This window comes from Peromyscus leucopus, chromosome 14, assembly GCF_004664715.2.
Source record: "Peromyscus leucopus breed LL Stock chromosome 14, UCI_PerLeu_2.1, whole genome shotgun sequence".
Classification (NCBI taxonomy): Eukaryota; Metazoa; Chordata; class Mammalia; order Rodentia; family Cricetidae; genus Peromyscus; species Peromyscus leucopus.
In genome coordinates, this window is record NC_051075.1 from 80,854,719 (window position 1) to 80,866,051 (window position 11,333).

An 11,333-nucleotide genomic window follows, 5' to 3' on the forward strand; every position below is an offset into this window, starting at 1 on the left:
CCTGGCCATGGATCTCTGCATCCAGATCCCTTAGTCATTCGATGGGTTTTCTAGCACAACAATTAAGGTGTTTGACCAGCCTATCACCAGAGTAGGTCAGTCCTGGCTGTCTCTCGACCATTGCCAGTAGTCTATTGTGGGGGTATCATTGTGGATTTCTGTGAACCTCTCTAGCACTTTGCTTCTTCCTATACTCATGTGGTCTTCACTTATCATGGTCTTTTATTCCTTGTTTTCCCTCTCTGTTCGTGATCCAGCTGGGATCATCTGCTCCCCTAAGCTCTCTTTCCCTTGACCCTTGCCCTTCATTACCCCAATTCACATCCATGTTGTTCATGTAGATTTCATCCATTTCTCACTCATTGGGCAATCCCTGTGTTTTTCTTGGGGTCCTGTTTTCTAGGTAGCCTCCCAGTAGTTGGAGTAGCAGTCTAGTCATCATTGTTTTACATCTAGCAACCTCCTATGAGTGAGTACATTCCATGTTTGTCTTTCTGAGTATGGGTTACCTCAATCAGGATGATTTTTTTCTAGATCCATCCATTTGACTGCAAACCTCATGATGTCATTGTTATTCTCTGCTGAGTAGTATTCCATTGTGTATATGTGCAACATTTTATTTATCCATTCTTCAGTTTAAGGGCATCTAGGTTGTTTCTAGGTTCTGGCTATTATAAACAATGCTGACCTGAATATAGCTGAGAAAGTGCCTTTGTGGTATGATTGAGAATTTCTTGGGTATATGCCCAAGAATGGTATGGCTGGATCTTGGGGGAAATTGATTCCCTATTTTCAATAAAGCACCATATTTGTCCTTCTGAGTCTGGGTTACCTCACTAAGGATGATTTTTTCTAGATCCATCCATTTGCTTGCAAACCTCATGATGTCATTGTTTTTCTCTGCTGAGTAGTATTCCATTGTGTATATGTGCCACAATTTATTTATCCATTCTTCAGTTGAAGGGCATTTAGGTTGTTTCCAGGTTTTGGCTATTACAAACAATGCTGATATGAACATAGCTGAGCAAGTGCTCTTGTGGTATGATTGAGCATTTCTTGGGTATATGCCCAAGAGTGGTATAGCTGGATCTTGGGGGAGATTGATTCCCAATTTTCTAAGAAAGCACCATATTGATTTCCAAAGTGGCTGTACAAGCTTGCATTCCCACCAGCAGTGGAGGAGAGTTCCCCTAGTTCCACATACTCTCCAGCATAAAGTGTCTTCAGTGTTTTTGATCTTAGCCACTCTGACAGGCGTAAGGTGGTATCTCAGAGTTGTTTTGATTTGCATTTCCCTGATGATTAGGGATGTTGAGCAATTCCTTAAGTGTCTTTCAGCCATTTGGGTTTCCTCTGTTGAGAATTCTCTGTTTAATTCTAAAGCCCATTTCTCAATTGGACTGTTGGTCGTTTTGATGTCTAATTTCTTGAGTTCCTTATATATTCTGGGTATCAGTCCTCTATCACATGTGGGGTTGGTGAAGATCTTTTCCCATTCTGTAGGCTGTCGCTTTGCCTTGTTGACCATATCCTTTGCTCTACAAAAGCTTCTCAGTTTCAAGAGGTCCCATTGATTGATTGTTTCTCTCAGTGTCTGTGCTACTGGTGTTATATTTAGGAAGTGATCTCCTATGCCAATGCGTTCAAGACTCCTTCCTACTTTCTCTTCTAGCAGGTTCAGAGTAGCTGGATTTATGTTGAGGTCCTTGATCCACTTGGACTCACGTTTTGTGCACAGTGACAGATATGGATCTATTTGTAGCCTTCTACATGTTGATATCCAGTTATGCCAGCACCATTTGTTGAAGATGCTTTCTTTTTTCCATTGTACACTTTTGGCTTCTTTGTCAAAAATTATATGTCCATAGGTGTGTGGGTTAATGTCAGGGTCTTCAATTCGATTCCATTGGTCCACATGTCTGTTTTTATGCCAATACCAAGCTGTTTTTATTACTGTAGCTCTATAGTAGAGCTTGAAGTCAGGGATTGTGATGCCTCCAGAAGTTGTTTTATTGTACAGGTTTCTTTTAGCTATCCTGGGTTTTTTGTTTTTCCATATGAAGTTGAGTATTATTCTTTCCAGGTCTGTGAAGAATTGTGTTGGTATTTTGATGGGGATTGCATTGAATCTGTAAATTGCTTTTGGTAAGATTGCCATTTTTACTATGTTAACCCTGCCTATTTACAACACAGAAATGGTCAAAATCTACAGTACACAGATGACACCCGTATGGGGAAATCTACTACCGATATTCTGCCAAGGAACATATACTTAAACTATCTTCTATATTTGTACCCAAAGATTAGTGCTGCTGTCAGCATTGGTCAGAGAAGCCTGTTTTTGCAATGCATAATATTTAAAGCAGGGATCCATGACTGCCATAGTATTGAGAATAAGTCACTGCTGAATACTCATTCTAATACACACACACACTCACACACACACACACACACACACACACACACACAATGCACCTACTGAAACCCAAAAAATGTAGCAGGAGACAGGTGGAAATGTTATAGATTTGGGCAAGGTCTTATAGATACAGTAAATCCATTACAATTATGAACACATAGCAGCAGCAACTTGCTACACATATACAGTCTCATACTGTCAATATAACATGAACATTAACTGAGTGTCCATGTGTCCACTAGACATAAGTGAAGAAATGACTAAACAAGCCCTTTAGTGTAAGGATTCAACTCTCAAATAGAAGATTATTATAAATAATGTGTAGCTTTATTTTGAACACACTCTCATTGAAAGTGACTTTTTTTCTAGAGAGTTTCAGGGAGAAGGGAAACTCACAAGCATGAGAGCATAAAATGCAGACAGAAACTATGCCTGAGGTACCCAAAACCAAAAACTATTGAGTAAGGGATCTCATAGAATCTCTCGAAGATGGTGTAGGAATGGTTCAATTATTCCTGTGATATTCTTTCCCAAGATTTTATAACCACCATGAAAAATCAGGCAAACCCAAGATGTAACACATGGAGCATAATGTCTGAAATACATTCTTCTAATGCCCACAGCGATGTGAGCAAGGGGAAAACAGCACTCATAGTACTGGGTGCCCATAGAGCTTGCACAGGATGGCTGTCTCCCCAATGTTAACACCCATCTCCACCACTGCCACTCACAGTAGGAAGAGTAAGCACAGAGGAATACTGGACACAACATATGGGGTGTCTATTGAGAAAGAAATTGAGGACGTTCTCTGTGTCCTTACTGAACAGATTGTTTTAAGCTATTTTCTTCCCTTCCCTGGTGATTTACATTAACAAGGCATGGAGAAAGCGCCACATTTCCTTGTTCTCTATGGTGATCCTCACCACAGGGCAAACAGTTCCCATTGTTGAAACATGCTCTCCTCTCTACTTCTTGTCATCACTTAGCTTTCTCTGTCTCCTTATTACTTCAGATAACTTAACCCTCAAGCCTGGTTGTATGCTATTTATTTTATGAGGTGTTATGAACAGCTGACCTTCCTTTCCTCACCAATGCAATAATCACATTTAGGAACCTGGTTTTGTAATGTCCTTTATGTGGTAAAGAGAAAAGGGGAGAGATATAAAAGTACATAGTGACAGACAAATATTAAAATCACATGTACTGAATGTTTGTGAGTTGCTCCCTCATTAGTTGGATTTCCTAGATGAATGATAAGAAAAAGATTAACTCACCTGACACTAAGAGAAAAGATTTCTAGTAGTTCCTTAATCTGGATTTCACATCACTAGAAGCCTAAATTTCAAGCCCTTGCTAGAATTTACAGGGATGTACAAGTGCATTGAGGATGTGGTAACCTCTTCTGTTTGCACAACATGAATGTGGACACACTTATGTTTTGCATCCATGGCCTGCACAGTGTGACTCATACTATTCCCTGTTTATCAGGGATTTGAATTCCAGACAAAACCAGGAAAATATTCTTGAGTTTCCATCTCCAGGTCCTCTAAAAAGCACAAGGCAAATCTCAGTCACCTGAGGGAAGATTAGAAACCTTGCACTGTGCTCCCTTTTATTCTCTCAGGAACCTTCCCCAATGCAAAGCAGCCCTCAGGCTCAGGATGAAAGCCCAGGCCTAGCTGAGAAGCCCCATCTCCTCCTCACTAGAGCCTCCAGCAGAGCATGGCTGTCCTGGTGCTGCTCCTCTGCCTGGTGACCTTTCCAAGCTGTAAGTGGGTCAGGGTTTCAGGAGAGGGACCAGGCATGTCATCTATGGGATGTATGACTGATGGTGATGTTGCTTGTCCCCAGGTGCCCTCTCCCAGGTGCAGCTGAAGGAGTCAGGACCTGGCCTGGTGCAGCACTCACAGACCCTGTCTCTCACCTGCACTGTCTCTGGGTTCTCATTAACCAGCTATGGTGTAAGCTGGGTCCGCCAGCCTCTAGGAAAGGGACTACAGTGGATGGGATTTTAATAGGGTTTACTGGAAACACATGTTATAATTTAGCCCTCAATTCCCGAATCACCATCAGCAGGGACACCTCCAAGAGCCAAGTTTTCTTAAAACTGAACAATCTGCAAACTGATGATGCAGCCATGTATTACTATGCCAGAGACACAGTGAGGGAACTCCAGTGTGAGCCTGCACAAAAACCTCCCTTATGATACCTCTGGTAACAATAGGGGGCACCAACGACCACCAAGACTCCTGAGAACCACCAGTCATGTTCAATTCAGAAGCTATTAAGTTCTGGACTATGCTGAATGAGCATACGTTTTAATGTCAGAACGTGTGGTTTCCTCTTCAAGCCAAGGATGTCCTCTAGAGGCCCCCTCTACTGTCATAGTCTATTCAGCCTTCTATGTGTGCACACATTAGAACAAAATTTTTCCCCACACATTATCCAATTGCTTTTGATTACCAGATAGAATGGCACCTATTTTATATAGTCTGTGTGTGTGTTTGAGTGTGTGTCTCTGTGTGTGTCTGTGTGTGTGTATGAATTGATATTTCAAAAAGAGTCTGAAATTGTGACACTTGTTGACTTTAAGTGCACAGAAGAAGCTTGGGAATTTTTAGTAATTTGTAATTTATCTTCTTTGTTTTTCACCATGTGATAGAGAAACTGCAGCTTCCTAAAAATATTGTCATTTTCCATAAGTAGACTTGAAACAGAAATATCCATTTCTTCCTTCTTTATTGTTCCTGACACTCACACTGGTCACTTCATATCCACCTGTAAATACAAAGGACTGAGAACCCTTCTTGGCCTTCATTAGCACAACAATACACAGAAGCATATACACATAATTACAAATAAAATATTTGAAATATTCACTCCCAGTGCTGGGAGCTAACTCAGTGTGAGAGTTATTGTGTAGTATAAATGAGGCTTGGATTCAAATGTTAATATTTCAGAAATACATTCCTCATTTTGATTAATAAATATTCTGTTTGAATCATCACTACTCCTGTTAAATGTTAGGACACAGTTTGTCTCATCCAAGAGATCAATTTCACTTTTCTTCTCAAGTAGAACTCATTTCTATCACTTGTCAGAGATTTGAGTCATCAGGATAACACATAGCTCAGGGGTATGGAGTTGAAAAGTGATGGCCTTGTCAGCAGCCATCATTCTAACCTCAACTGCTCACAGTATGAGCACTGTCCTTTCCAGACAAACAGGGCATAAGGAAAAGCAACTACTGAAATCTGCCAAGACAAGGTGAGAAGGTTTTTTAAATTTTCCTGCTTCTGAAAATGATTTATTAGATATTCTAGGCATGTAGCCAATTGGATATCCTACAATGCTAAGAAACTTTAGGTGACTGTCTAGGCTGCCATCTCTGTCTATTCTTGCAAAAATTTTAGAAATTGCTTGCTTGCACTTCCTGTATTCACAGGTAATACTATATTCCTTCTCAGGTATTTGATGGGGTTGAAGAATAGATAGTTACAGTTAAAATCCTCTTATATCTTAGCAAGAAACATTTTAGATGGTAAAGTCAGAATCATCAGAATAGGGCAGCTATTGGAGTAATCTCAGTAATTTGCCATCTACTTATGATTTGGACATTTATCATGTGTTTCTAGTTTGATGTTGTTATTGTTGGTTGTAGTCCCATTTTCATTTATGTTATTACTCTTTGTTTTTCAGGAACAAAATTTGATAAACATTCTTATTGTATATAGTTTCCATTAGGTCTAGAACCTTCCTAGTTAGACCAAAAGTGAAAATGTAGCAGTATTTGCTCCAACCATGACCTTGGGCAATAGGGCCTGAAAGAGGCAGTGTTTCTTGCTGTTGTGTGTGACCTCTTAAAAGGAAGGGAGAAGGGTCAGGAGTCCCATCTCTCCTCTCCCTGAAAGGTAGATTTGTTCCCAGTCAGATCAGAGGATGACTTCAGCTGTCTACTCCATTCTGTATTCATGAGTGTATTTCCTCAATTTACCTTAATAAATTTCCCTAATGCTCCTTAAACAGACTCCCATGGATTTATCATGTTAACCTACTTCAGAATCAAACAGGAAATCATTTACAGGAAGTTAGAAGAAGCTTATTCTAGAATTAATGAGTATTCAAAATGACCATTAATATAGTGAAAATTTATATATATATATATATATATATATATGTGTGTGTGTGTGTGTGTGTGTGTGTGTGTGTGTGTGTGTGTTAACTATATAAATTGAGAAGATGCTTACACTTTAAGAAAAGTTTTAAAAAGTCAAAATAAAATTGAAGGAAATTAGTGACAATAGATTAGTCCTTTAACTTTGGTTTTTCTATTCCACACTAGTTGGCTTTTCTCAAATGAGACAAAGACTTTAGATTTTCCTTTTAACAAGCATGTTAGGGGCTGGAGAAGGAGAGAGCTGCACTCCAACTCCAAAGCTAGTTTGAACTTTTAATTGAATTGGGACTAAAAAAGACCATTTCCTTATACGTCTGTAGAAAATAGCAGATCTGGAGAGACACCTGAGAACACTGAAAGGGGGGATTAGGAAAAAAGACTTTCTCATGTTAAAAATGGGCAGCAACATTGTGGTACAGAGAGTTAAGACTCTGTATGGTTCCACAATGGATGCTTTGAAAATGGAAAAATTAAATGAAGTGATAACCAATTCAGCAGGGTTTGATATAACATTGATCATAGTTACTATCAGTTTGGTAATTTGTATTTTATCCTTTAAAAAGTGGTTTGATAATTACCAAAAATGCAGCATAGGAAACCTACCAATGCCCTCAGTCTTGAAAAAAAAGACCTGCTGATGATGACAGCATAGGAAGAACTGTGCAGGGGTGAGCAGCTGCTGTGATGATGCTCAGCTGTGTGGGCAGGGAGGGCAGGATGCTCCTCAGTGCAGGGAGCTGCAGTGACCTCCTGAAGTGCAGACTTAGGGAAATGGGTAGGAAAAGCCCATGGAGCTGGGATGCAGTACAGGAGGCTCTCAGGACACCTGCCATGAGCAGTGGTGCCCAGCTGCCCAGGGAGAACAAGGAGACCACTGCTGGCTGTCACTGCACCGCACAACTGGGCAGAGGGCACAGGCAGTGCAAGGCCAGGCTTAGGCACAAGGTGTGCAAGGGCACAGGGTGACCTGAATGACAGAGCCAGCTGGCGGTGGGCTGCTCACTCTGGGCCAGTGGCCTGCAGTGTTTAAAGCCAGGAGGGTGGGCTGTGGTCAGAGACTGCCTCAAAGAGACTGCAGCAAGAAAGGCCCATGACTGACTGGGAGGGTCTGGGGTGAGGGGTGAAGCTGGCCACAGTGGTGTCAGCTTTGCAGCCCTGGTGTGATCTAAGGCCATGCACTGGATGCCAGATGCAGCAGCTACTCTGATTGACCTCTGAATCAAGGTTTAACTTTATCTGTGGTCTTGGAGTGACATTGCAGTCAAATCTGCCACAACACATAACCTTAAACCTGCCTGTCTGAGAACCAGGCTTCCTTACTGAATTACATACAACTCTGTTACGTAAGGAGCCACAATGATGTAAATGAGCCTTGAGATGCTTGAGTGTTGGATATTTATGGAGTACAACCATATTACTGGTTAGGGTTTCTTGAATTCCATCATTCATACAGTGTCCACCATGATTGTGACATCTGCACTGAATATAGGCTCCCTTGAGCCCAGGTCAAGAGAACATACACAGGAAGAAAAATATGCAAACAGGACATCATTCTGCTCATAGAAACCAGCCAAGTCCTGGCCCTGCATCTCTGGTAGAGGAGTGCGCTCTCGGATTCCCAGATCTGTCTATTCATTGATAAAACTAGACACAGAACACTCACCCTGGATTTGGGGATGAGCTAGATTTTCCGTTTTGTTCTTATAAAGGGCAATTTATGACAAAGAAGAAATTCTGAGGGTGTGAGTGGACATGAGTAAGAGGCAAGTTGGACATGTGTGGCAGTTTCCTGATCAGAATCCTTGGTATGAGAGATACAGCTGGTAGAATCTGAGGGAGGATTGTTACAGACTGGGGTGACCTTCTAGCTCCCCACTTTGCCATCTCAATTTACATTCAGTGATTACTACATGCCCTGGGTCTGAGGTGTAAGATTGGGATTCAGAAAAAAATATGTAAACTATTTCAAAGACCAACTAACCATACCCAGAGATAATTCCAAGAACACTCTGCAGCTCATAATATACATTCTGAAAGTTGATGACACAACCCTGTGTTACTATATCAACAACACACTGAGGACATATTAGTGTGAGCCTAGACATGAGCAGGATAGGCTTATGGAAATGAGAGGCCAGTGGGAAAGAAGAGAGGTGACAATCTCCCTAAGCAAGAGCAGAGGGACATGAAGGGCTGGACTCCTGACATCTGGTCTGCCTCTCCACTTTACCAGAAAGTTTCTCAGAAAAATCTCTCTACAAGTATGGTGTATGGTTATATTTAAATTGTTCAATATAGAAGGATATTTTCAACTGTGGTGCATATTTTTAAATGTAGGATGTACTCTGACCCAAACAAGATGGGAACTACAGGGAGAAGCTAACTCTACTGTGGGCACCAGGATCAGATTCTGAAATAATTTAAGGAATCTAAAAAGTAGGCTCCCCTAGACTCAAGGCAGAGCATCATTTGGGTTTCACAGTTGAAACAGTATAGGATTCAAGTAAGACAGAAAGGTCAGGCATGGTGCGTGAACCGTGAGTCTTGTGTAAGCTTCACACTCACCATAGACCTCACACAAGGTGTGCACATCAGACCAAACACTGACCATATTGTCTAGCTTGTCATAAGATGTGTGGAAAGTCATTTATCCTGGGAAGGCTCCTACATCTAGGCTCTCTAGTAACTATCTACATACAACAGCCCCTCAGTAAAAGGTAAGATCTGCAATTAATCTACAATAGAGTACTGTTCTTGGTACATCTTACATGGAAAACAACAGGCATGATGAGATCATGATGGGAGAACCATGTCATGTCCAGTACATAATTTCACAGCACTCTTCCTCATGCTCCACCTGTTACATTCTTTCTGCCTCCTCTTCTTCAGTGTTCTCTGAGACTTGGAAGAACACGAATTGAAGTGGAAATCAATGTGTCAAACAATGTAACAACACTTGGGAAGGACGAACACTGCCTGTTTCTGTAATATACAGAACCTAGATTGTGTGTGTTAGGTGTTCTGGCTTCTGTTTTGTAGGTTTTGGAACTAGAACAGGAGCCCTAGGAAGGGAAGCCATCTTAAGTGAGGGCACTGGGAACTTGCCCAGGGTAGAGCTGGACTGGGAAAGCAAAAGTGGGGTGTGGGGAGAGAATGAGAATCAGTAGGAAGGAAACAAGAGAACTGGTTAAATAAGAACAACGTCATTCTAAACATTAATTAAAAGCCCCAGGTGTCCTAATTATATTAATTGGGGGATGAAAACGTTCTTAACAAAATATGAGACAATCATGTGTTTCCTGGTGTAAAGATGGAAGAAGATAATGGAAACTGGGAGTTTAAAGGAGTCACAGGGAGAATTTCAGGGTGCAGAACAAGTGAGTTTGCTGCAGACAGGAATGTCTCCATAGCAACCACAAGGCAGGAGAGAGGCAGTGACAAGGAATGTATCATCTGTAATCCTCTCATGTCCTGATGACAGCATTGTGGAATAAATATGTGAAATTCAGATAATTCCAAAGTGTTGCTGTCACAAGCAAGGTGTTCTGCTAACCTCCCCAGGGAGGTGTGACCCTGTCCCAGATACACATATGAGTGAAGCCATGTCCAGCTCAGACAGTGGGAAAGCCTGAGCTCCTAGATAGAAACACACCTGTGTGTGGTGCTTTTAATTTCGCTAAAAAGATATGACATTGTGGAAACACAGCATGTTGTGAGCACCTGGAAAATAGAAAACTAAATGAAGTAAGAAAAGGTTCCATACAGAACTACAGTACTATTTGTACATCTGTTGTCAATGACTTTGATGACTTTTATCTGCTCTGAGCACTGCCTTCCTCCCTGGGTCCAATCCCAGTGGTTCCTATAGCAGGGCAATATGCAAATAAGACTCCTCTGTGCTCATGAAAACCAGCCCTGCCCTGACCCTGCAGCTCTGGCAGAGGAGCCCAGCCCTGGATTCCCAAGTCTTCCCACTCAGTGATTAGCACTGAACACAGAACACTCACCATGGACTTGAGGCTCCGTTCATTTTTCCTGCTCTTCATTTTAAAAGGTATTTCGTAGAGAGAGGGTACTGTGTGTTGTGTGGAAATAAGAAAGAGAAAATTTGGCTTCTGGACAGTTTTCTAACCAGAACTCATTGTGTCTGCAGGTGTCCAGTGTGAGGTGCAGCTGGTGGAGTCCGGGGGAGGCCTAGTGCAGCCTGCAAAGTCCCTGAAACTCTCCTGTGCAGCCTCTGGATTCACCTTCAGTAGCTATGCCATGAACTGGGTTCGCCAGGCTCCAGGGAAGGGACTGGAGTGGGTCGCATACATTAGTGGTGGTGGGGGTACCATCTACTATGCCGATGCCGTGAAGGGCCGATTCACCATCTCCAGAGACAATGCCAAGAACACCCTGTACCTGGAAATGAGCAGTCTGAAATCTGAAGACACAGCCACGTATTATTGTGCCAGAAGCACAGTGATACAAATTTCCTGTGGACTCAGACACAAACCTCACTGCAGTGTGCCCAGGACCAGCAGGGGGCGCTGCTAGGACAGAGATGTGTGGGTCTTGAATAAGCCGGTTCAGAGAGGCCTAAGGTGCTGGCCTCTGTTTCTTGGCTGCTTCTCCATATCACACTCAAGAATTCTCTTTAAAGGTATAGTGTGTACTAATCCTTGAAGTGTCCAAATGTTTATTTAATTTTTTTCCATTGTTATGTGGTTTTAGTTTTTTATTATATTTTTCTCTATA

General features: G+C 41.8%; 1 gene segment (V, D, J or C); it reads left to right on the top strand.

Moving 5' to 3' along the window:
* The first annotated feature begins 10,530 nt into the window (after nt 1-10,530).
* Nucleotides 10,531-11,132, top strand: LOC114688947. The segment is given in 2 exon segments: nt 10,531-10,647; nt 10,747-11,132. Coding segments are annotated over 2 exon segments (432 nt in total).
* The last annotated feature ends 201 nt before the right edge of the window (nt 11,133-11,333 follow it).